General features: G+C 44.2%; 1 protein-coding gene across 2 annotated transcripts in view; it reads left to right on the top strand.

Annotated features, from left to right (window-relative positions):
• Nucleotides 1-27,189, top strand: part of LOC122551960 (X-ray repair complementing 5) — a 366,827-nt gene that overhangs the window by 129,380 nt on the left and 210,258 nt on the right. For both annotated transcript variants that reach the window (XM_087989448.1, XM_087989447.1), the window contains exon 6: nt 18,769-18,948. In XM_087989448.1, coding sequence (XP_087845574.1) covers nt 18,769-18,948 — 180 coding nt within the window. The remainder of the gene's footprint in view (nt 1-18,768; nt 18,949-27,189) is intronic.

Genomic DNA, 27,189 nt, shown 5'->3' with positions numbered 1-27,189 from the left:
TAATCCAGGTAGCTGTGGGAGTCGGTAGGTTTGTAAAAAATGTCGGTGTCAAGTTGGTCGTCATTAATGGAGATGGAGAGGTCCAGGAAGGGAAGGGAGGTGTCAGAGATGGTCCAGGTAAATTTAAGGCCAGGGTGGAATGTGCTGGTGAAGTTGATGAATTGCTCAACCTCCTCGCGGGAGCACGAGGTGGCACTGATGCAGTCATCAGTGTAGCGGAGGAAGAGGTGGGGAGTGGTGCCACTAACTATGGAAGATGGACTGTTCTACGTAGCCAACAAAGAGGCAGGCACAGCTGGGGCCCATACGGGTGCCCATGGCTACCCCTTTGGTATGGAAGAAGTGGAAGGATACAAAGAAGAAGAAATTGTTAAGGGAGAGGACCAGTTCGGCCAAACGAATGAGAGTGTCGGTGGAAGGGTACTGTTGGGGACGTCGGGAGAGGAAGACACAGAGGGCTTGGAGGCCCTGGTCATGGCGGATGGAATTGTACAGAGATTGGATATCCATGGTGAAGATGAGGCGTTGGGGGCCGGGGAAACCGAGGTCTTGGAGGAGGTAGAGGGCATGGGTGTTGTCTCGAACGTATGTGGGGAGTTCCTGGACTAGGGTGCATAGAACAGTGTCGAGGTAGGTAGAGATGAGTTCAGTGGGGCAGGAGCAGGCTGAGACAATGGGTCTGCCAGGGTGGTCGGGCTTGTGGATCTTGGGAAGGAGGTAGAACCGGGCAGTGCGGTGTTCCCGGACTACGAGGTTGGAAGGTGTGGGTGGGAGATCTCCTGAGGTGATGAGGTTCTGTATGGTCTGGGAGATGATGGTTTGGTGATGGGGGGTGGGGTCATGGTCGAGGGGGCGGTAGGAAGAGGTGTCCTCAAGTTGGCATCTGGCTTCAGCGGTGTAGAGGTCAGTGCGCCAGACTACCACTGCACCCCCTTTATCTGCTGGCTTGATGGTGAGGTCAGGATTGGAGCAGAGGGAGTGGAGGGCTGCGCTTTGTGAGGGTGAGAGGTTGGAGTGGGGGAGGGGGGTAGACAGGTTGAGGCGGTTAATGTCCCGGCGGAAGTTGAAAATGAAGAGGTCGAGGGCAGGTAATAGGCCAGCATGCGGTGTCCAGGTGGATGGAGTGTGTTGGAGGCGGGCGAAGGGTCCTTGGAAGGTGGGCGTGAGTCCTGATTGTAAAACTAAGCTCGGAGGCGGAGGCGTCGGAAGAAGTGTTCGATGTCATGGCGTATATTAAATTCATTGATGCATTGGCGGAGGGGGATGAAGGTGAGTCCTTTGCTGAGGACTGATCGATCGTCCTCAGTGAGGGGGAGGTCTGGAGAGATGGTGAAAACCTGGCAGGGCTGGGAGCTAGGGCCTGCTATGGGTGTGGAGCTGGAAGTGGGGGTGGAGCCTGTAACTAGAGTGGGTGGGGGGAATGGGGGTGGAGTCATGAGCAGGGGTGGTGTTCCCTCAGGACTCTGGGGGGCGAGGATGGTGACAGTGGGATCTGTGAAGGGCATGTCAGCAGAATACAGGAGAGTGGCGTTGGTAGGGGCCGAAATGGTGGCAAACACGGCAGTAAGGGGGGCGGAAGTCACTGAGCATGTCACACCAGTGATGATGTGAGAGGCGGAAGTGATGTCACGTGTGGTGCATGAGGAATTGTGAGGGGTGGAAGTGGCTGTGGAAGTGGCCGTGATGGGGGTGGAAGTGACAATATCGATCACCGTGGGGATGGTAGCTGCACCAGCCACATGGCTAATGGCGTCTGAGCACTGAGCAATTTACTCACTGTCCCAGCATCCACCACACTTTGGGTAGTGAATTCCACAGATTCATAGCCCTTTGGGAGTAGTTTCTCCTCAACTCTGTTTTAAGTTTGCTCGCCCTTATCCTAATACTATGACCTCAAGTCCTAGAATGGCCCGCAAGTGGAAGCATCCGCTCTACGTCTATTTTATCCATATATTTTCTCATCTTGAATACCTCAACTTGATCTTCCCTTATTCTTTTAAATTCCAAAGAGTTGTCACAAAGCTAGTCCCTTTTTTTCCCTAAATACTCTGTCCTTGAATTTTTTCAGAGGGGCAATAAACTGGGCCAGGCTCCGATCAGTCTGGTTTGGTACAGAGATGAAAAAGGATTTTGAGAGGTCTTTTTGTTTATATGTAAACAGATGAGACCTCAGGCCAATGTGGTTATGTTTTAGAAGTGACCTGCATAAAGAAAGGGGGGGTGGTCAGCTCTCTAGCTGAGCTGAGCAGTTTTAGTTCAGTTTTGAACTGGTTGGAAGTTCAACAGGGAGATGTGTGGAAACTCTCTCTCTCTTTTCTGCCTTTCAATTTCAATCTGTAAGCATATGTTCCATATTCTGTGGGAGTTCTTTGTTCTTTGTGTTTCATTGTGTAATTTTGTGAATAAATATTTGTCTTTTAAAATCTAGAAGTCATCCTAGTAACTTAATCCGGGTAATTTCACGGTATACTTACTGAAATAAATTGCAAAGTTATGGTCTGAGCTGCCTGCTTAAGAATGTTTTGAGTGGCCTGGCTTAGTCCATAACAGAGTACGGGCCTAAACTATGCACTCTGTCTTCATACGACAAGCCCCTCATCTGTGGAATCAATCTAGTGAACCTCCTGTGAACTGTCTTTAATGCCACTACATATTTTCTCAATTAAGGGGCCAAAACTGTGTACAATACTCCAGGTGTAGTCTCACCAAAGCCCTGTATAGTTGCAACAATACTTCCTTACTTTTATATTTCTTTAGCTGTAAAAGCCAACATTCAATTTGCTTCCTTTATTATCTATTAAACCTGCATGCTAGTTTTCTGTGACTTATGAACAAGGACATCCAGATTCCTCTGTACCGTAGCGCCCCAAAGTCTCTCCCCATTTAGATAATAGGTCGCCTTCCTATTTTTCGGACCAAAATGCATCACCTCACACTCATCCACGTTATAAACCCATCTGCCACATTTTGGCCCAGTCTACTAACCTATCTATATCATTTGTAAGGTTCTTATTTCCTCATTGCAATTTACCGTCCTGCCTATTTTTGTCAACTACTTAACCTATTGTTATCTCTCTGTAAGCTATTTGTGTCCCTATCACAAACTGCCTTTCTACCTATTTTTGTGTTATCTGCAAGTTTGTCGACAATAGATTTCCTTCCTTCCTCTAAGTCATTAATATATATTATAAACAGTTGTGGTCCAAACACTGAACTCTGTGGAACCCTATTGGTCATAGGATATCAAGCTAAAAAAGAACCCCTTATCCCTACTCACTGTTTCCTGCCCATGAGCCAATTCTCTATTCATGTCACTGTACTACCTCTAATACTGTGGGCTCTTAAAGTCATAGAGATGTACAGCATGGAAGCAGATCCTTCAGTCCAACCCATCCATGCCAACCAGATATCCCAACCCAATCTAGTCCCACCTGCCAGCACCTGGCCCATATCCCTCCAAACCCTTTCTATTCATATCCCCATCCAAATGCCTTTTAAATGTTGCAATTGTACCAGCCTCCACCACTTCCTCTGGCAGTTCATTCCATACATGGACCACTCTCTGCGTGAAGAAGTTGCCCCTTAGGTGTCTTTTATATCTTTCCCCTCTCAACCTTAACCTATGCCCTCTAGTTCTGGACTCCCCGACCCCAGGGAAAAGACTTTATCTATTCACCCTATCCGTGCCCCTCATAATTTTGTAAACCTCTATAAGGTCACCCCTCAGCCTCTGACGCTCCAGGGAAAACAGCCCCAGCCTGTTCAGCCTCTCTCTATAGCTCAAATCCTCCAATCCTGGCAACATCCTTGTTAATCTTTCTGAACCCTTTCAAGGTTTACAATATCTTTCCGATCAGAAGGAGACCAGAATTGCACGTAATATTCCAACAGTGGCCTAACCAATGTCCTCCATAGCCGCAACATGACCTCCCGACACCTGTACTCAATACTCTGACCAATAAAGGAAAGCATACCAAACGCCTTCTTCACTATCCTATCTACCTGCGACTCCACTTTCAAGGAGCTATGAACCTGCACTCCAAGATTTCTTTGTTCAGCAACACTCCTTAGGACCTTACCATTGAATGTATAAGTCGTGATTTCCCAAAATGCAGCACCTCGCATTTATCTGAATTAAACTCCATCTGCCACTTCTCAGCCCATTGGCCCATCTTTTCAAGATTCTGTTGTAATCTGAGCTAAGCCTCTTTGCTGTCCACTACACCTTCAATTTTGGTGTCATCTGCAAACTTGCTAACTGTACCTCTTATGCTCGCATCCAAATCATTTATGTAAATCACAAAAAGTAGAGGACCCAGCACTGATCCTTGTGGCACTCCACTGGTCACAGGCCTCCAGTCTGAAAACCAATCCTCCACCACCACCCTCTGTCTTCTACCTTTAAGCCAGTTCTGTATCCAAATGGCTAGTTCTCCCTGTATTCCATGAGATCTAACCTTGCTAACCAGTCTCCCATGGGGAACCTTATCGAACATCTTACTAAAGTCCACATAGATCACATCTACCGCTCTGCACTCATCAATCCTCTTTGTTACTTCCTCAAAAAGCTCAATCAAGTTTGTGAGACATGACTTCCCACGCTCAAAGCCATGTTGACTATCCCTAATCAGTCCTTGCCTTATCAAATACATGTACATCCTGTCTCTCAGGATTCCTTCCAACAACCTACCCATCACCAGTGTCAGGCTCACTGGTCTGTAGTTCCCTGGCTTTTCTGTACCACCCTTCTTCAAGAGTGGCACCACGTTTGCCAACCTACAGTCTTCTGGAACCTCACCAATGACTATCGATCATACAAATATCTCAGCAAGAGGCCCAGCAATCACTTCTCTAGCTTCCCACAGAGTACTTGGGTACACCTGATCAGGTCCTGGGGATTTATCCACCTTTACCTGTTTCAAGACATCCAGCACTTCCTCCTCTGTAATCTGGACATTTTGCAAGATATCACCATTTATTTCCCTACAGTCTATATCTTCCATATCCTTTTCCACTGTAAATACTGATGGAAAATACTCATTTAGTATCTCCCCCATTTTCTGTAGCTTCACACAAAGGCCGCCTTGCTGATCTTTGAGGGGCCCTATTCTCTCCCTAGTTACCCTTTTGTCCTTAATGTATTTGTAAAATCTCTTTGGATTCTCCTTAATTCTATTTGCCAAAGCTATCTCATGTCCCCTTTTTTCCCTCCTGATTTCCCTCTTAAGTATACTCCTACTTCCTTTATACTCTAAGGATTCACTTAGAACATAGAACATAGAAGAATACAGCGTAGTACAGGCCCTTTGGCCCTCGATGTTGCGCCGATCCAAGCCCACCTAACCTATACTAACCCACTATCCTCCATATACCTATCCAATGCCCGCTTAAATGCCCATAAAGAGGGAGAGTCCACCACTGCTACTGGCAGGGCATTCCATGAACTTACGACTCGCTGAGTGAAGAACCTACCCCTAACTTCAGTCCTATATCTACCCCCCCTTAATTTAAAGCTATGCCCCCTTGTAATACCCGACTCCATACGCGGGAAAAGGTTCACACTGTCAACCCTATCTAACCCCCTAATCATCTTGTACACCTCAATCAAGTCACCCCTAAACCTTCTTTTCTCTAATGAAAACAGCCCCAAGTGTCTCAAGTCTTTCCTCATACGATCTTCCTTCCATACCAGGCAACATCCTGGTAAACCTCCTCTGCACCCGTTCCAGTGCCTTCACATCCTTCCTATAGTATGGCGACCAAAACTGCACACAATATTCCAGATGCGGCCGCACCAGAGTCTTATACAACTGCATCATGACCTCAGGACTCCGGAACTCAATTCCTCTACCAATAAAAGCCAGTACGCCATATGCCTTCCTCACCGCACTATTTACCTGGGTGGCAACTTTCAGAGATCTGTGTACATGGACACCAAGATCCCTCTGCTCATCCACACTACCAAGTATCCGACCATTAGCCCAGTACCCCATCTTTTTGTTATTCTTCCCAAAGTGAATCACCTCACACTTAGCTACATTGAATTCCATTTGTCACCTTTCTGCCCAGCTCTGCAGCTTCTCTATATCCTGCTGTAACCTGCCACATCCTTCCTCACTGTCAACAACTCCTCCGACTTTCGTATCATCTGCAAACTTGCTCACCCAACCTTCTAACCCCTCTTCCAGGTCATTTATAAAAATGACAAACAGCAATGGTCCCAAAACAGATCCTTGCGGAACACCACTAGTGTTGGCACTCCATGAAGAAACTTTGCCATCAACTACTACCCTCTGTCTTCTTCCATCCAGCCAATTCCTAATCCAAACCTCCAACTTGATCTATCCTGTCTACACCTTACCTATGCTTCCTACTTTTTCTTAACCAAACCCTCAATTTCTTTAGTCATCTAGCATTCCCTACACCTACCAGCCTTTCCTTTCACCCTAACAGGAATATACTTTCGCTGGATTCTCCATTTTCCAGCTGTCTCTTTACCTGCGAACATCTGCCCCCAATCAGCTTTTGAAAGTTCTTGCCTAACACCATCAAAATTGGCCTTTCTCCAATTTAGAACTTCAACTTTTAGATCTTGTCTATCCTTTTTCATCACTATTTTAAATCTAATAGAATTATTATCACCAAAGTGCTCCCCCACTGATACCTCAGTCACCTGCCCTGCTTTATTTCCTCAGAGTAGGTCAAGTTTTGCACCTTCTGTCGTAGGTATGTGGAGGCATTGGAACGGGTGCAGAGGAGGTTTACCAGGATGTTGCCTGGTATGGAAGGAAAATCGTATGAGGAAAGACTGAGGCACTTGGGGCTGTTTTCACTAGAGAAAAGAAGGTTTAGGGGTGACTTGATTGAGGTGTACAAGATGATTAGGGGGTTAGATAGGGTCGACAGTATGAACCTTTTCCCGCGTATTGAGTCGGGTATTACAAGGGGGCATAGCTTTAAATTAAGGGGGGGTAGATATAGGACTGATGTTAGGGGTAGGTTCTTCACTCAGCGAGTCGTTAGTTCATGGAATGCCCTGCCAGTAACAGTGGTGGACTCTCCCTCTTTATGGGCATTTAAGAGGGCATTGGATAGGTATATGGAGGATAGTGGGTTAGTGTAGTTTAGGTGGGCTTGGATCGGCGCAACATCGAGGGCCCAAGGGCCTGTACTGCGCTGTATTCTTCTATGTTCCATGTTCTATGTAGGTACATCCACATATTGAATCATAAAATTGTCTTGTACAGACTTAACAAATTCTTCTCCATCTAAATCCTTAACACTATGGCAGTCCCAGTCTATGTTTGGAAAGTTAAAATCCCCTAACATAACTACCCTATTTTTCTTATAGATAGCTGAGATATCATGCTGCAACTATACAAAACGATGGTGCGACCACACTTGGAATATTGTGTACAGTTCTGGTCGCTCCATTACAGGAAGGATGTGGAAGCATTAGAAAAGGTGCAGAGGAGATTGACCAGGGTGTTGCCTGGTCTGGAGGGAAGGTCTTATGAGGAAAGGCTGAGAGACTTGGGTCTGTTCTCATTGGAAAGAAGAAGGCTAAGGGGGGATTTGATAGAGACATACAAGATGATCAGAGGATTAGATAGGGTAGATGACATCAGCTTGTACGAGAGGGCATAATTATAAATTGAGGGGTGATAGATTTAAGACAGATGTCCGAGGCAAGTTCTTTACGCAGAGAATTGTAAGGGCATGGAATGCCCTACCTGCTAATGTAGTCAACTCAGCCACATTAGGGAGATTTAAACAATCCTTCGATAAGCACATGGATGATTTTGGGATAGTGTAGGGGGATGAGCTGAGAATAGTTCACAGGTCGGTGGAACATCGAGGGCCGAAGGGCCTGGTCTGCGCTGTATTGTTTTATGTTCTATCTCCTTACAAGTTTGTTTCTCAATTTACCTCTGACTATTAGGGGGTCTAGGATACAATTCCAATAAGGTTATCATCCCTTTCTTTTCTCTCAGTTCCACCCAAATAACTTGCCTGGATGTATTTCCGGGAATATCCTCCCTCAGCACAGCTGTAATACTATCCCTTATCAAAAATGCCACCCCCCTGCCCTCCCCTCTCTCTTCCCCCCCTTCCTCTCTTGCCTCCCCTTTCTATTCTTCCTGTAGCATTTGTATCCTGGAACATTAGGCTGCCTGTCCTGCCCATCCCTGAGCCATGTTTCTGTAATTGCTATGATATCCCAGTCCCATGTTCCTAACCATGCCCTGAGTTCATCTGCCTTCCCTGTTAGGCCCCTTGCATTGAAATAAATGCAGTTTAATTTATTAGTCCTACCTTGTACCTGCCTGCCCTGACTGTTTGACTCGCTTCTGTTATCAACTCTCCCAGTCTCAGATTGATCTCTTTCCTCACTATCTCCCTGAGTCCCACCCCCACCACCTTACTAGTTTAAATCCTCCCAAGCAGTTTTAGCAAATTTCCCCGCCAGTATATTAGTCCCATTCCAATTTAGGTGCAATCTGTCCTACTTGTACAGGTCACTTCTACCCCAAAAGACATTCCAATAATCCAAAAATGTGAATCCTTTTCCCATACACCATCTCCTCAGCCAGGCATTCATCTGCTCTATCCTCCTATTCCTGCCCTCACTAGCTCGTAGCACTGGGAGTAATCCAGATATTACTACTCTCTGGGATCTCCTTTTTAAATTTCTGCCTAACTCTCTGTAATCTCCCTTCAGAATCTCAACCTTTTCCCTTCCTATGTTGTTGGTTCCAATGTGGATAAAGACCTCTTGCTGGCCCCTCTCCCCCGTGAGAACATTCAGCACCCTCTCTGAGGGGTCCTTGATCCTGGCACCAGGGAAGCAACACACCATTCTGCTTTTTTGCTGCTGGCCACAGAAACGTCTGTCTGTACCTTGATCTCTTGGAACCCGATGTACCCCTCATTGCATTAGAGCCAGTCTCCATACCAGAAACTTGACTGTTTGTACTACGTTCCCCTGAGAATCCATCACCCCCTACATCTTCCAGCATACCTGTTTGAAATGGGTATATCCACAAAACACTCCTCCACTAGCTGCCTACCTCTCTTACCTTTCCTGGAGTTAACCCATCTATGTGACTGTATCTGTGACTTCCTCCCCCCCTTCCTATAACTGCCATCCACCACATACTGTTGCTGTTGCAAAGTCCTCATTGCTTCTAACTGTCTCTGCAACCGATCCATTCGATCTGATAAGATTCGCAGCCCGCAGCATTTATGGCAGATATAATCCGCAGTAACCCTTAAACTCTCTTTAAACTCCTACATCTGACAAGATTCGGAGATGCCGGTGTTGGACTGGGGTGTACAAAGTTAAAAATCACACAACACTAGGTTATAGTCCAACAGGTTTAACTGGAAGCACACTAGCTTTCGGAGCGACGCTCCTTCATCAGGTGATTGTCCAATCACCTGATGAAGGAGCGTCGCTCCGAAAGCTAGTGTGCTTCCAATTAAACCTGTTGGACTATAACCTGGTGTTGTGTGATTTTTAACTTTGTACATCTGACAAGATCACATCACTCTATTAAAGGCCATTTTTGCTCCTTCACAATCTACAGATCCAGAAAATAGCACAGTCTTATTCCACTACAAACACTGCCCCAGATTAAATTAATAGTTATGGCTTATATTTTAAGTTTAATCAAGAGACATATCTCCAAAAACATATAATCAAGAAAAAACCTACTCTGCTCACTACTGCAGATTCTCTGTAGGCCACACTTAAAACAATGATTAACTTATCTGATTCTGTGCCGTGAACTTTGCCCAACAGTTCCTCCAAGATCACTTGTGAATTTCACTGTTTGATAATTTTCTCAGATGCACTCCGATGTACCTCACCATGTGCTTCCTTTGTCTGTTCTTCTCCCATTTAAAACTGCTGTGGTTTTGACTTTTTATTCCCAAAGTTCCAAAACAATGCAACAGCATATGAAACAGTAATTGCTGCTCCTGCAATTTGAGAAAATCACCTCCAGCACCTAAAATACCTCAAAAGGAGCAGCTGTTACAGCCAGACATTTTTCCGTCCTCCATCTTGGATTACCCAGAATCCTCCCAGAATTATAAATTAGTCAGACACGATTTTCTTTTAATGAAGTCATGTTGACTCTGCTTGAGTTAGTTATGATTTTCTAAATGTTCCCCTTTTACTTGATAATTGATTCTATTTCATTTCCAGCAAGAGATTTCAGACTAATCAGTCTATAGTTACATGCATTTTGCCTCTTTTTCTTTTTAAATGGGAATGTCACACTGGTGGTTTCCCATCCTCTTGTACTTCTCCAGAACCAAGGATTCACTATCTCTGTAGCTACCTCTTTTAGGATCTGAGAATGCAGGGCTAGGGGACTTGTAAGTTTGTGTAATATTACTTCTTTATGATGGTAATGGTAGCTAATTCCTCCCCAATATTCTTTTGTGATAATGTAATATTTGAAATATCTTCTAAAATGGACCAGAGCAGCCTCCCTCAAAATAAGGTAGCTTAGATCCTAACTTTTTCATATTTTAAAGCTAATGTTATATGCTGTGTACCAGATGCAATAAAATTGGTCAAACTACTCGATGTTAAGCAAAACACAATTTATTCATATTAGATTAGATTAGATTAGATTAGATTAGATTAGATTAGATTACAGTGTGGAAACAGGCCCAACAAGTCCACACCGACCCGCCGAAGCGAAACCCACCCATACCACTACATTTACCCCTTATCTAACACTACGGGCAATTTAGTACAGCCAATTCACCTGACCCTGCACATCTTTGGATTGTGGGAGGAAACCGGAGCACCCGGAGGAAACCCACGCAGACACGGGGAGAACGTGCAAACTCCACACAGTCAGTCGCCTGAGGCGGGAATTGAACCCGGGTCTCTGGCGCTGTGAGGCAGCAGTGCTAACCACTGTGCCACCGTGCCGCCCAAAATTAACTATATTATAGTTAAAATACAACAACAAAAAAGCTTCTCTCTACCTCCATTGGAATGGTTAACAAAATAATAGATACAGTATGTATTACTGTTCCAATATAGTAACATCCCATAAATACATCCTTAACAAAAGGCAAATTCAGAAAATATGCAGTCTGACATGCAGTTGACCAATCCAGGAGAAAAGAACATCAAAAGACAATTATGATAGAGAGCGAACTCCAGTTTTCAACTGTAGCAAAGACAAATGTGGTAGTTTTTCACAATCCCAGCAGCTTCTGCTACTGAAAACTAAACCTAACAGGGCGGCTCAGTGGTTAGCACTGCTGCCTACCAGCGCCTATGACCCAGGTTTGATTCCAGCTTCAGGCAACTGTCTGTGTGGAGTTTGCATATTCTCCCCGTCCCACAATCCAAAGACTTATACAAGAAGGATGGGTTGCACCTGAACTGAAGCGGCACCAATATCCTGGGCAGGAGGTTTGCTAGAGTTCTTCGGAAGTGTTGAAACTAGGTTGGCAGGGAGGTGGGAACTGGAGTTATGGAACAGTTGATGGAGTTGCTGATGAATAGTCAGATGTAGCATACAGAGCGTGAGGAGAGATCAGTACTTGGTAGGGCAACAATGCAGTCAGTGTGATGAGTTGAAGTGTGTCAGTTTTAATACAAGAAGTATCAGGAATAAGGGTGATGAACTTAAAGCATGGATCATAACTTGGAACTAGGATGTTGTGGCCATTATAGAGACTTGGATATCACAGGGGCAGGAACGGTTGTTGGATGTTTCAGGGCTGAGATGTTTCAAAAGTAATGGGGGGAGGTAAAAGAGCTGGAGGAGTGGCATTGCTAATCAGGGATAGTATCACAGCTGCAGAAAGGTAGGTCATCGAGGAGGGTATAGAGTCAGTATAGATGGAGGTCAGAAAAAGGAAAGGAGCAGTCACTTTTCTAGGAGTTTTCTACAGAACCTCCAGTAGCAACAGAGACAGAAAGGAACAGATTGGGAGGCAGATTTTGGAAAGGTGCAGAAGTAGCAGGCTTGTTGTCATGGGTGAATTCAACATCCTGAATATTGATTGGACCTTCCTTAGTTCAAATAGTTTAAATGGAGCAGTTTTCGTCACGTGTGTTCAGGAAAGGTTCCTGACTCAATATGTAGATAGGCCGACCGGAGGGGAGGCCATATTTGATTTGGTGCTTGGCAACGAACCAAGCCAGGTGTCAGATCTCTTGGTGGGAAAGCATTTCACTGATAGTGATCACAACTCCCTGACCTTTACTATACTCATGAAGAGGGATAGGAGCAGATAGTATGGGAAAGTATTTAATTGGGGGAGGGGGATATTATAATGATATTAGGCAGGAACTGGAGCACCTAAATTGGGAGCAGATATTCTCAGGGAAATGCACGACAGAAATGTGGAAGTACTGGAGAAGGTTAACCCCACTGAGACAAGGAAAGGATGGTAGGTTGAAAGAATCATGCATGACAATGGATGTGGGACATCTAGGCAAGAGGAAGAAGGAAGCTTACTTGAGGTTGAGGAGGCAAGGACCAGACAGGGCTCTAGAGGGTTACAAGGTAGCCAGAAATAAACTGAAGAATGGACTTAGGAGAGCTAGAAAGGGGCATGAAAAAGCTTTGGCAGGTAGGATTAAGGAAAACCCAAAGGCACTGTACACTTATGTGAAGAACAAGAGAATGGCCAGAGTGAAGGTAGAACCGATCAGGGATAGTGGAGGGAACTTGCGCCTGAAGACGGAGGAAATAGGGGAGATCATTAATGAATACTTTGCTCCAGCATTCACTACTGAAAGGGACCTTGACGTTTGTGAGGGCAGTATGAAACAGACTGATATGCTTGAACAGGTTGATGTTAAGAAGGAGGATGTGCTGAAAATTTTGAAAATCAGGGGATTGAGTGTAAGATCTGCAAGGGTATGCTGCAGCTCTTTAGAGCCTTGGTTAGACCACATTGGGAATATTGTGTTCAGTTCTGGTCACCTCATTATAGGAAGGGTGTGGAAGCTTTAGAGAGAGTGCAGAGGAGATTTTCCAGGATGCTGCCTGGACTGGAAGGCATGTCTTTTGAAGAAAGGTTGAGGGAGCTAGGGCTTTTCTCATTAGAGTGAAAAGAAGGACGAGAGGTGATTTGATAGAGGTGTACAAGATGATGAGAGCCACAGAGTGGATAACCAGAGACTTTTCCCAGGCGGAAATGGCTATCACGAGGGTGTATAATTTGAAGGTGGTTGGTGGAATGTTTAGGGGAGATGTCAGAGGTCGGTTCTTTACACAGAGTGTGGTGGGTACGTGGAATGCACTGCCAACAGTGGTGGTAGAGTCATACAGAAGTGACATTTAAGCGGCTCTTGAATAGGTATGTGGATGGTAGTACAATGAAGGGTATATAGGTTAGTTTGATCTTAAAGTAGGATAAAAGGTTGGCACAACATTGAGGGTGGAAGAACAGTGCTGTATTGTTCTTTGTGCAGGTAAGGCGGATTGGCCATGCAAAATTGCCCATAGCATCCAGCAATGTGCAGGCTAGATGGATTATGTAAGGTTACAAGAACAGGATAGAAGGTGTGTGTCTGGGTGGGATGCTCTTCGGTGGGTTGGTGTGGACTTGATAGGACAAATAGTCTGCTTTTGCACTCGGGATTCTGTGATGATGATTCTAAACATCGTGGTTCTGTGGGAGCTTGAACACACCCATTCAGGCTGCTTCTACTGTTCCAACTTTTAAAACAAAAACCCAAGGCCTCCCAAGATGTTCACTGGCTTTCTAACTATACAGCTTGGCACTTAGAACATAGAACATTACAGCACAGTACATGCCCTTCGGCCCTCGATGTTGCACCGACCTGTCATACCAATCTGAAGCCCATCTAACCTACACTATTCCATGTATGTCCATATGCTTGTCCAATGATAACTTAAGTGTACTTAAAGTTGGCGAATCTACTACCATTGCAGGCAAAGCATTCCATACCCTTACTACTCTCTGAGTAAAGAAACTACCTCTGACATCTGTCCTATTTCTATCACCCCTCAATTTAAAACTATGCCCCCTCGTGCTCGCCGTCACCATTCTTGGAAAAAGGCTCTCCCTGTCCACCCTATCTAACCCTCTGATTATCTTGTATGTATCTATTAAGTCACCTCTCAACCTTCTTCTCTCTAACGCAAGCAGCCTCAAGTCCTTCAGCCTTTCCTTGTAAGACCTTCCTTCCATACCAGGCAACATTCTAGTAAATCTCCTCTGCACCCTTTCCAAAGCTTCCACATCTTTCTTATAATGTGGTGACCAGAACTGTACACAATACTCCAAGTGTGGCCGCACCAGAGTTTTGTACAACTGTAGCATAACGTCATTGTTCCGGAACTCGATCCCTCTATTAATAAAAGCTAAAACACTGAATGCCTTCTTTACAACCCTGTCAACCTGGGTGGCAACTTTCAAGGATCTGTGTACCTGTACACCGAGATATCTCTGCTCATCAACACTACCAAAAATCTTACCATTAGCCCAGTACTTTGCATTCAGGTTACTCCGACCAAAGTGAATCACCTCCCACTTGTCTTCATTAAACTCCATTTGCCACCTCCCAGCCCAGCTCTGCAGCTTATCTATGTCTCTCTGTAACCTACAACATCCTTCGTCACTATCCACAACTCCACCGACCTTAGTGTCATCTGCAAATTTACTAATTCACCCTTCTACACCCTCATCCAGGTCGTTTATAAAAATGACGAACAGCAGTGGACCCAACACCGACCCTTGCGGTACACCGCTAGTAACTGGACTCCAGGATGAACAATTCCCATCAACCACCACCCTCTGTCTTCTTTCAGCAAGCCAATTACTGATCCAAACTGCTATATCTCCCAACAATCCCATTCCTCCGCATTTTGTACAATAGCCTACTGTGGGGAATCTTATCGAACGCCTTGCTGAAATCCATATACACCACATCAACTGGTTTACTCTTATCTACCTGTTTGGTCACCTTCTCAAAGAACTCAATAAGGTTTGTGAGCATGACCTACCCTTCACAAAACCGTGCTGACTATCCCTAATCAAATTATTCTTTTCTAGATGATTATAAATCCTGTCTCTTATAACCTTATCCAACACTTTACCAACAACTGAAGTAAGGCTCACTGGTCTATAATTACCAGTATTGTCTCTACTCCCCTTCTTGAACAGGGGAACCACATTTGCTATCCTCCAGTCTTCTGGCACTATTCCTGTAGACAACGACGATTTAAAGATCAATGCCAAAGGCTCGGCAATCTCCTCCCTGGCTTCCCAGAGGATCCTAGGATAAAATCCCATCCGGCCCAGGGGACTTATCTATTTTCACACTCTGCAGTATTTCTAATACCTCTTCCTTGTGAACCTCAATCCCACTTAGTCTAGTAGCCTGTATCTCAGTATTCTCCTCGACAACATTGTCGTTTTCTAGAGTGAATACTGTCTAAAAATATTCATTTAGTGCTTCCCCTATCTCCTCTGACTCCACACACAACTTCCCACTGCCATCCTTGATTGGCCCTAATCTTACTCTCGTCATTCTTTTATTCCTTAAATACCTATAGAAAGCCTTAGGGTTTACCCTGATCCTATCCGCCAACAACTTCTCATGTCTCCTCCTGGCTCTTCTGAGCTCTCTCTTTAGGCCTTTCCTGGCTACCTTGTAACCCTCAAGCACCCTAACTGAGCCTTCACATCTCATCCTAACATAAGCCTTCTTCTTCCTCTTGACCAGAGATTCCACTTCCTTCGTAAACCACGGCTCCCGTGCTCTACAGCTTCCTCCCTGCCTGACAGATACATACTTATCTAGGACACACAGGAGCTTTTCCATGAATAAGCTCCACATTTCTAATGTGCCCATCCCCTGCAGTTTCCTTCTCCATCCTATGCTTCCTAAATCTTGCCTAATCGCATTGTAATTGCCTTTCCCCCAGCTGTAACTCTTGCCCAGTGGTATACACCAATCCCTTTCTATCATTAAAGTAAACATAACAGAATTGTGATCGCTATCACCAAAGTGCTCACCTACTTCCAAGTCTAACACCTGGCCGGGCTTATTACCCAATACCAAATCTAATGTGGCTTTGCCCCTTGTTGGCCTGTCTACATACTGTGCCAGGAAGCCCTCCTGCACACACTGGACAAAAACTGGCTCATCTATAGTACTCATACGATAGTGTTCCCAGTCAATATTTGGAAAGTTGAAGTCCCCCATGACAACTGCCCTGTCTCTCTCACTCCTATCGAGAATTATCTTTGCTATTCTTTCCCCTACATCTCTGGAACTATTCGGAGGCGATAGAAAACTCCCAACAGGGTGACCTCTCCTTTCCTGTTTCTAACCTCAGCCCACAGTACCTCAGTTGATGAGTCCCCAAACATCCTTTCTGCAACTGTAATACTGTCCTTAATGAACAATGCCACACCTCCCCCTCTTTTACCATCTTCTCTGTTCTTACTGAAACATCTAAATCTTGGAACCTGCAACAACCATTCCTGCCCCTGCTCTATCCATGTTTCCGAAATGGCCACAACATCGAAGTCTCGTACCAACCCATGCTGCAAGTTCATCCACCTTATTCCGGATGCTCCTGGCGTTGAAGTAGACACACTTCAAACCAACTTCTTGCTTGCCGGTGCCATCTTGCGTCCCTAAAACTTGATTTTGGATCTTTCTACTCTCAACCTTTTCTATACTCGAATTACAATTTTGGTTCCCTACCCCCTGCTGGATTAGTTTTAACCTACCCCAATTCTGTCTTAAAACCTCTCTTTAAAAAAAAGAGACAAAATAGTCTCTTTAAAGCCGTAGTATTGTCACACATCTGCTATCAAGACTGATGTAAAATATCTGTTGAAATCCTCTGCCATTTCTTTGTTCCCTCAGCTATCTCCCCAGATTAATTTTCAAATGGACTTGTCTACATTTTGAGCTCTCTTTTATATATTTAATGAAGCTCTTATTGACAGTTTGCTAACAGAGTTTGTTTTCTCTGCTTTTTTTAAATCATCTTTTTATGCTAGATTCTGAATTCATTTCAGTCTTCAATTACTGATTTTGGCCTCCTTATATGTTTTTCATTCAACTTAATACTTTTCTTAATGTGTTTTGTTAGCTATGGTTGTTTTATCTCTCTCTTAAAATCCTTCCTTCTTACTGGGATGTGGTTTTGCTGAGAATCATGAATTAGCTCCATGAATGTCTGCTCACTTACTAATCTATCTGCCTAATTTACTTTAGCCAACGCTATGCTCACTTAATTACAATCCCCTTTATTTAAATTAAGCACAGTTTTTTCTGACTCAAGTATTTCTCTCTGAAACTAAATATGAATTCTACCATTATTATGATCACTACTTCCTTGGAGACCTTTTACTCTGAGATCATTTATTCAATCTATCTCATTTCCCATTGCCAGGTTCATGATCACCTGCTCCCTAGTTGGCTCCATGCAGGGAAGTGAAGGCCCAGTGGTGTTGTCGATTTGCTATTCATCTAGAGACCCTAGTAATGTTGTAGGGCTCTTTATTCAAATAATGTCATGGCAGATGATGGAATTTGACTTCAATAAATATCTGGAATTAGGAGTCTAATGGTGACCATGAAACCATTGTCACTTGTCAGAGGAAAGAAAACACTTTTGGTTCACTAATGTTCTCTCGGGACAGAAATTGCCAATGTGTTACCTCAACACCATGAGCTTTTAATTTCCGTAATAATCTTTGATGTGGCACCTTGCGGCTCGGTGGCACAGTGGTTAGCACTGCTGCCTCACAGTGCCAGAGACCCAGGTTCAATACCCGTCTCGGGCTACTGTGTGTGTGGCGTTTGCACATTCTTCCCGTGTTTGCGTGGGTTTCCTCCAGGTGCTCCAGTTTCCTCCCACAGTCCAAAGATGTGCAGGTTCGGTGAATTGGCTATCTAAATTGCCTGTAGTGTTCGGTGAAGAGGTAAATGTAGGGGAATGGGTCTGGGTGGGTTGCTGTTCAGAGGGTCGGTGTGGACTTGTTGGGCCGAAGGGCCTGCTTCCACACTGTAAGTAATCTAATCTTATCAAATACCTTCTGAAAATCTAAGTACAATACATCCACTGATTTCCGTTTATCCATAACAGAGGTTAGTTCTTCAAAGAACTCCAGTAAGTTAGACAAACATGATTTCCCTTAAACAAAACCATATTGGTTCTGCATGGTTATCCAAGTGTCCTTAATAGTCTTCTAACATTTTTTTGGTGATACGTGTTAAGCTAACTGACCTGTAGTTTCCTGATTTCTGCATCTGTCACTTTTTAAATAATGGAGTTACATGAGCTATTTTCTAATCTTAAGAAACCTTTTCCAAATCTAATGTGTTTTTGAATTGTCTCTACTTCTTGTAAGACACTTGGATGGAAATTCACCAGGACCCAGTGACCTGTCGCAGTTGCAACAATGTACTCAGCTACTTCCCTGATAATTGTACATTTTTTGAATTTCTCCCTCCCTTTCAATTCCTGATTTACAACTTTTTCCAGAGTGTCACTTTCTATCTCTTAACTCTTCGTTAAAAATTCCCAAAACTCATTTTCTGTAGGACAAATACTTTTTTTTTCCTGGATTGTCCACGTTGGTCTACTTCTAAGGTTACAAATGCCAAAATTCATTGAACTAAATTTACTACGCATCATCAAGAAATGGCTAATTTTCCTTCGGGCATCTTGTGAATTGTTAACCATTAATCTGTGCTATAAAGTGTGTTCTAAATCCACTTCCATACAGCTTGCCATTCCCGCTGAACACCTCCAGCACTGGAGGTGGTGGAGATGCTGCAGAAAGACAGTGGAAAATGTCACCAAGAAAAGAGCTCACTGCACAACAGAAAGAGGGAATGCGAATGGTCAAGAAAGTGATGCTGTCCTTGGATGAAGTGGGTGGTTTAGATGAAGTCTTCACTTTCAGGTGAGAAAAGTTATAATTTAGAAAAAAATTACCAAAAACAAACATTGGATAACAGGTAGCGTCAACAAAATTTATAATGAGGATTAAGGATGTGGCAGCGAATACTCTTGTTTGACTTCACTGAAGTATCTAGTGTAAATTAGGAGCTGCAAGATATTAATATTACTTTTTAAGAAGTGCGAGAGAAATTAATGGGACTCATAGTAGATAAACTAACTCAGTAAGGATATGGGAGGCCAAGTGAGAATATCAGAGAAAATTCAAAGATTTCTAAAATACCTGGAGATACAACTGGCACTCGCAGAGACTGGCAAGTTAATCAGCGAAGTCCAAATAAGGGAGAAAGAAATGTAGTCTGAATAAGAATTACTGTGCATGTATGTGAATGTGTGGAGTGTAATAATAAGATTGGGGAATCACAGGTACAGATTACAACGTGGAACTATGATTTGGCAGTAACAGATGCCTGGGCCCAAGGTGTTCAAAAAAGATAGGAAAGGAAGGAAAGATGATGGGCTGTCAGTATTGGTGAAAGAGAGCATTGCAGTTCTGGAAAGAGAAGATGTCTGAGAGGGTGCAGACAGAGAAGCAATTTGAATAGAGCTAAGGAACACAAATTTTACAATTACATTGCTAAATATAATCTTTAGAATTAGAATCCCTACAGTGTGGAAACAGGTCCTTTGACCCAACAAGTGCACACCGACCCTCTGAGAGTAACTCACCCAGACCCATTCCCCTACCCTATATTCTCCTCTGACCAAGAACCTGCACTATGAGCAATTTAGCATGGTCAATTCACCTAACCTGCACATCTTTGGATTGTGGGAGGAAACTGGAGCATCTGGATAAAACCCACACAGACATGGGGAGAATGTGCAAATTCCACACAGGCAGTCGCCCGAGGCTGGAATCAAACCTGGGCCTCTGACGCTGTGAGGCAGCAGTGCTAATGACTGAGCCACTGTGCCGCCCCTTTTTTAAAATTTTATTCCCCACTATCTACAAAAAAGCTCTGTGATTTCTTTAGGTTCAAATACAATAATCTGAATTTTCACCAGCATGCTCCCCATTAACAAACATGTAATTGATAGCTCTGCTAGGAAATATTTCAGCATTTTACAAACCAAATGCAGGTTACAATAATTTCTAGTAATAAAATAGAATTTATTAATAACTTGCCAACAGATTAAATGCATGAATCCCAACATCTGAAAACCTTTTCTTTAAAACTAGCCTCTTAAATTGATGCTCGCTTACACACAAAAGGAAATGGAGCAAAATATTTAACCTTTCACACTATTGTATTAAGGAACATTTCAAAAGGAACCTGGGTGATTGCAAAATGTGGTGAGCGCTGTTGTAACTTAGGTGTCAGCAGCTACGGTATGATACAGATACTCCCTCTTGTAGGCACAAAGTGGGTAGAACGTAGCCACAACAAACTTGCCATCGAACATTCTTCTGGTCAACATCTGCTGGGCTACTTTGCAGTCAGCCGCACTTCTGAATTCAACAAAAACCTGGCCTTTACCAGAATTCTCCTTTGGGACAAGCAGGGTGTGGCATGGGGGCGCAGTGGCTCAGTCGTTAGCACTGCTGCCTCAAAGCACCAGGGTCCCAGGTTCGATTGTCTGTGGAGTTTGCACATTCTCCCTGTTTCTGCATGGCTTTCCTCCGGGTGCTCCGATTTCCTCCCACAGTCCAAAGATGTGCGGGTCTGGTGAATTGGCCATGCTAAATTGCCCATTGTGTTAGGTGCATTAGTCAGAGGGAAATGGGTCAGGTGGGTTACTTTTTGGAGGGTTGGTGTGGACTGGTTGGGCTGAAGGGCCTGTTTCCAGACTATAGGAAATCTAATCAAATCTAGTCTATAGACCATCATAGAATCTCTAAAGTGTGAAAACAGGCCATTTGGCCCATCAAGACCACACTGACTCTCCGAGGTGCATTCCACCCAGACTCACTCAGCTACCTTTCCCTGTAACCCTGAATTTCCCATTGCTAATGCACCTAGCCTACACATCCCCAGACACTATGGGCAACTTAGCATAGCCAATCCACCTAACCTGCACATCCTTGGACTGTGGGAGGACTCCGGAGCACCCGGAGGAAACTCATGCAGACACTGGGAGAATGTGCAAACTGGGTCCCGGGCCTTCTGAGGGAGTGCTAACCATTGAGTGGTCATACCGCCTGTACCACCAACTAGTGGAAAGAGTGTACAAGAACAGGTCTGCAGGGAAATTACAATATAAAATAATTATTACAGGGAGTTTTCAACTGTGCAAATGCAGACTGGGATATTTTACACTGAAATTGTAAAGGCTACAAGGGACAAATGTTCCTGCATGTTTCCTACACCAATTTGTGTTCAGTCCAACGTGAAAGTGCGCACTGTTGGAACAGGTTCTTCACAATGATATGGATGATAAGAGAAATTGAGAGCACAATCAAAAAAAAAAGGAGGCATACATAAAGTTTTGGAAACCAAAGACAGTCAGAGCCCTCAAAAAATACAAAGACACTAGGAAAGAACTCAAAGAATTAGGACCAAAAGGGGCCTTGAAATGACCTTGCAAAAATGATTAAGGAACATCCCAAGGTATTGTATGCATACATAAAGATCAAGAGGGTAGCTAGCGAAAGGGTAGGTCCACTCAACGACATAGGAGGGAAAGCATCTGTGGAGCAGGAGAAAGTGAGTGAGGTCCTTAATGAATACTTTGCATTGGTGTTCACAAAGGGGAAGGCCAGGGTGAATGTTGAGGCTTGTGAGGTGTATGTTAATATTCTAAGGCATGCCGATATAAAAAAGTTGTGGGTATTTTGAAAAGCATTAAGGTAGAGGATATGATTGGATCCATCCAAGAATTCTGAGAGAGGCTGGTGAGGAAATTGCTGGAGCCTTACATAAAATTTTAGTATCCTCTTTCATTACAGGAAAGATCCCAGAGAACTGGAGAATAGCCAACATTGTTACTTTCTTTAAGGTGGGCAACAGGGATGATCGGGGAAATCATGTCTCACAAACTTGATTGAGTTTTTTGAGGAAGTAACAAAGAGGATTGATGAGGTCAGAGCGGTAGATGTGATCTATATGGACTTCAGTAAGGCGTTCAACAAGGTTCCCCATGGGAGACTGGTGACCAAGGTTAGATCTCATAGAATACAGGGAGAACTAGCCATTTGGATACAGAACTGGCTCAAAGGTAGAAGACAGAGGGTGGCGGTGGAGGGTTGTTTTTCAGACTGGAGGCCTGTGACCAGTAGAGTGCCACAAGGATCAGTGCTGGGTCCTCTACTTTTTGTCATTTACACAAATGATTTAGATGCGAGCATAAGAGGTACAGTTAGTAAGTTTGCAGATGACACCAAAATTGGAGGTGTAATGAACAGCGAAGAGGCTTACCTCAGATTACAACAGGATCTGGACCAGATGGGCCAATGGGCTGAGAAGTGGCAGATGGAGTTTAATTCAGATAAATGTGAGGTGTTGCATTTTGGGAAAGCAAATCTTAGCAGGACTTATACACTTAATGGTAAGGTCCTAGGGAGTGTTGCTGAACAAAGAGATCTTGGAGTGCAGGTTCATAGCTCCTTGAAAGTGGAGTCGCAGGTAGGTAGGATAGTGAAGAAGGCATTTGGTATGCTTTCCTTTATTGGTCAGAGTATTGAGTACAGGAGTTGGGAGGCCACGTTGCTGCTGTACAGGACATTGGTTAGGCCACTGTTAGAATATTGTGTGCAATTCTGGTCTCCTTCCTATCGGAAAGATGTTGTGAAACTTGACAGGGTTCATAAAAGATTTACAAGGATGTTGCGAGGGTTGGAGGATTTGAACTATAGGGAGAGGCTGAACAGGCTGGGGCTGTTTTCCCTGGAGCATCGGAGACTGAGGGGTGACTTTATAGAGGTTGACAAAATTATGAGGGGCATGGATAGGGTAAATAGGCAAAGTCTTTTCCCTGGGGTCAGGGTTGATGGGAAATGTTCATCCTGGAATTCAGTTACTCGTGCTCTCCCACAAGGATCTGTTTTGGGTCCACTGCTGTTTGTCATTTTTACAAATGATCTGGATGAGGGCGTAGAAGGATGGGTTAGAAAATTTGCAGATGACACGAAGGTCGGTGGAGTTGTGGATACTGCTGAAGGCTATTGCAGGTTGCAGAGGCACATAGATAAGTTGCAGAGCTGGGCTGAGAGGTGGCAAATGGAGTTTAATGTGGAAAAATGTGAGGTGATTCACTTTGGAAGGAGCAACAGGAATAAAGAGTACTGGGCTAAAGTAAGATTCTTGGTTGTGTAGATGAGCAGAGGGATATTGGTGTCCCATGTATATAGATCCCTGAAAGTTGCCAACCAGGTTGATAGGGTTGTCAAGGCGCTATACGGTGTGTCAGCTTTTATTGGTAGAGGTTTTGAGTTTTGAGCCACGTGTTCATGTTGCAGATGTGCAAAACTCTGGTGCGGCCTCACTTGGAGTGTTGCGTACAGTTCTGGTCAACGCATTACAGAAAGGATGTGAAAGCGTTGGAGAGGGCTGAAAGGAGATTTACTAGGCTATTGCCTGGTACAGAGGGACGGTCTTATGAGAAAAGGCTGAGGGACTTGAGGCTGTTTTCATTAGAGAGATGAAGATTGTGAGGTGTCTTAATTGAGACATACAAGATAATGAGAATGATTCGGAGATGCCGGTGTTGGACTGGGGTGTACAAAGTTAAAAATCACACAACACCAGGTTATAGTCCAACAGGTTTAATTGGAAGCACACTAGCTTTCGGAGCGACGCTCCTTCATCAGGTGATTGTGGAGGGCTCGATCGTAACACAGAATTTATAGCAAAAATTTGCAGTGTGATTAACTGAAATTATACATTGAAGAATTGATTGTCTGTTAAGCCTTTCATCTGTTAGAATACAGTGATAGTTTCACTTCTTTCATGTGTAAATCATAAAACCCTTTTTTTTAAAAGTTGCATTCTCGGGTTAGCTGTTAACAATGGTGATAGCTAGACAATGTGTTGAAGGTGTGACTTCCCCAGGGTTGAAGTCCCAATTACTAGGTGATCTAGGTTTAAGGTAAACATAGAATAGTACAGCACAGTACAGACCCTTTGGCCCTGTTTGTTCTGCCAACCTTTTATCCTGGTGTAAGATCAGACTAATCTACATATTCTTCATTGCACTATCTTCCATGTGCCTATCCGAGATTTGCTTAAATGTCCATAATGTATCTCGTACCATTGCTGGCCGTACATTCCCCACACCCACCACTCTCTCTCAAAAGAACTTACCTCTGACATCTCCTCTAAACCTTCCACTAATCACCTTAAAATTATGCCTTCTCATGATAACTATTTCCCTCAGTGAAAAAGTTTCTGGCTATCTATGCCTGTCATCATCTTGAACATGGAAACAATGAGGTCTGCAGATGTTGGAGATCAGAGTTGAGAGTGTATTGCTGGAAAAGCACAGCAGGTCAGGCAGCATCCAAGGAGCAGGAAAATTGGCGTTTCAGCCCAGAGCCCTTCAGGAATTCATTCCTGATGAAGGGCTCTGGGCTGAAACGCCAATTTTCCTGTTCCTTGAATGCTGCCTGACCTGCGGTGCTTTTCCAGCAACTCACTCTCAGCCAACATCATCTTGAACCACCTCAATCAAGTCACCTCTCATCTTTCTTTGCTCCAATGAGAAAAGCCCTAGCTTCCTCAATCTTTCTTCATAAGATGTGCCCTCCAGTCCACACAACAACCTGGCAAATCTCGTCTGTACTCTCTCTAAATCTTCCAAACCATCTCCTACAATGAGGCAACCAGAACTGAATACAATATTCCAAGCATGGTCTAACTAGACTCTATACAGCTGCAGCATAGCCTCGCGGCTCTTAGACTCAATCCCCCTGCTAATGAAAGCCAACACACCATATGGCTTCTTGAAACCCTATCAACTTGGGTGGCAACTTTGAAGGGTCTGTGGACATGGACTCAAGATCCTGCTGTTCCTTGACACTGTCAAGAATCCCGCCTTTAATCCTGTATTCTGCATTCAACTTTGACCTTCCAAAGTGAATCACTTCACACTTTTCCGGGTTGAATTCCATCTTCCACTTATCAGCCCAGTTTTGCATTCTGTCAATGTCCCATTGCAATTTATAACAGCCCTCCACACTATCCACAACTCCTCCAAACTTTGTGTCATCTGCAAATTTATTTAGCCACCAGCGCACTTCCTCACCCATTGGTATGGAAGGTGCTAGCAATGAAGAGAGGTTGAGTAGGTTAGGTTTGTTTTCATTAGAAAAAAGGAGATTAAGGGGGGACCTGATTAAGGTTTACAAAATCATGAAGGCTATAAACAGGGTGGGTAGAGACGAGCTTTTTTCCAGGGTGAAGGATTCAATAACAAGAGGTCATGTTTTCAAGGTGAGAAGTGGAAGGTTTCAGGGGGATACACGCGGAAAGTACGTTTAGAGTCATAGAGAGTCATAGAGATGTACAGCATTTTCGGTCCAACCCGTCCATGCCGACCAGATATCCCAACCCAATCTAGTCCCACCTGCCAGCACCCAGCCCAATGTTGCAATTGCATCAGCCTCCACCACTTCCTCTGGTAGCTCATTCCATATAGGCACCACCCTCTGTGTGAAAACGTTGCCCCATAGGTCTCTTTTATATCTTTCCCCTCTCACCCTAAACCTATGCCCTCTAGTTCTGGACTCCCCAACCCCAGGGAAAAGACTTTACCTATTTACCTTATCCATGCCCCTCATAATTTTGTAAACTTCTATAAGGTCACCCCTTAGCCTCTGACGCTCCAGGGAAAACAACCCAGCCTGTTCAGCCTCTCTCTGTAGCTCAAATCCTCCAACCCTGGCGACATCCTTGTAAATCTTTTCTGAACCCTGTCAAGTTTCACAACATCTTTCCGATAGGAAGGAGACCAGAATTGCACACAATATTCTAACAGTGGCCTAACCAATGTCCTGTACAGCAGCAACGTGGCCTCCCAACTCCTGTACTCAATACTCTGACCAATAAAGGAAAGCATACCAAATGCCTTCTTCACTATCCTACCTACCTGCGACTCCACTTTAAAGGAGCTATGAACCTGCACTCCAAGATCTCTTTGTTCAGCAACATCCCCTAGGACCTTATCATTAAGTGTATAAGTCCTGCTAAGATTTGCTTTCCCAAAATGCAGCACCTCACATTTATCTGAACTGAACTCCATCTGCCACTTCTCAGCCCATTGGCCTGTCTGGTCCAGATCCTGTTGTAATCTGAGGTAAGCCTCTTCGCTGTTCATTACACCTCCAATTTTGGTGTCATCTGCAAACTTACTAACTGTACCTCTTATGCTCGCATCTAAATCATTTGTGTAAATGACAAAAAGTAGAGGACCCAGCACTGATCCTTGTGGCACTCCACTGGTCACAGACCTCCAGTCTGAAAAACAACCCTCCACCGCCACCCTCTGTCTTCTACCTTTGAGCCAGTTCTGTATCCAAATGGCTAGTTCTCCCTGAATTCCGTGAGATCTAACCTTGCTAATCAGTCTCCCATGGGGAACCTTGTTGAACGCCTTACTGAAGTCCATATAGATCACATCTACCGCTCTGACCTCATCAATCTTCTTTGTTACTTCCTCAGAAACTCAATCAAGTTTGTGAGACATGATTTCCCACGCACAAAGCCATGTTGACTATCCCTAATCAGTCCTTGCCTTTCCAATACATTTACGTCCTCAGGATTCCGTCCAACAACTTGCCCACCACCAACGTCAGGCTCACTGGTCTGTAGTTCCCTGGCTTGTCTTTACCACCCTTCTTCAAGAGTGGCACCACATTAGCCAACCTCCAGTCTCCTGGCACCTCACCTGTGACTATCGATGATACAAATATCTCAGCAAGAGGCCCAGCAATCACTTCTCTAGCTTCCCACAGAGTTCTAGGTCCTGGGGATTTATCCACCTTTACCCTTTTCAAGACATCCAGCACTTCCTCCTCTGTAATCTGGACATTTTGTAAGATGTCACCATCTATTTCTCTACAGTCTATGTCTTCCATATCCTTTTCTACTGTAAATACTGATGCAAAGTACTCATTTAGTATCTCCCCCATTTTCTGTGGCTCCACACAAAGGCCGCCTTGCTGATAAGTGAGGGGTCCTATTCTCTCCCGAATTACCTTTTTGTTCTTAATGTATTTGTAAAAACTCTTTGGATTCTCCTTAATTCTTCT

The sequence above is a fragment of the Chiloscyllium plagiosum genome, unplaced genomic scaffold (assembly GCF_037043375.1).
Source record: "Chiloscyllium plagiosum isolate Xiang-an unplaced genomic scaffold, Cpla_swu_hap1 HiC_scaffold_7, whole genome shotgun sequence".
NCBI classification, from domain to species: domain Eukaryota; kingdom Metazoa; phylum Chordata; class Chondrichthyes; order Orectolobiformes; family Hemiscylliidae; genus Chiloscyllium; species Chiloscyllium plagiosum.
Note: the sequence above shows the minus strand (reverse complement) of the source record. Positions and strands in the feature narration are given on the sequence as shown.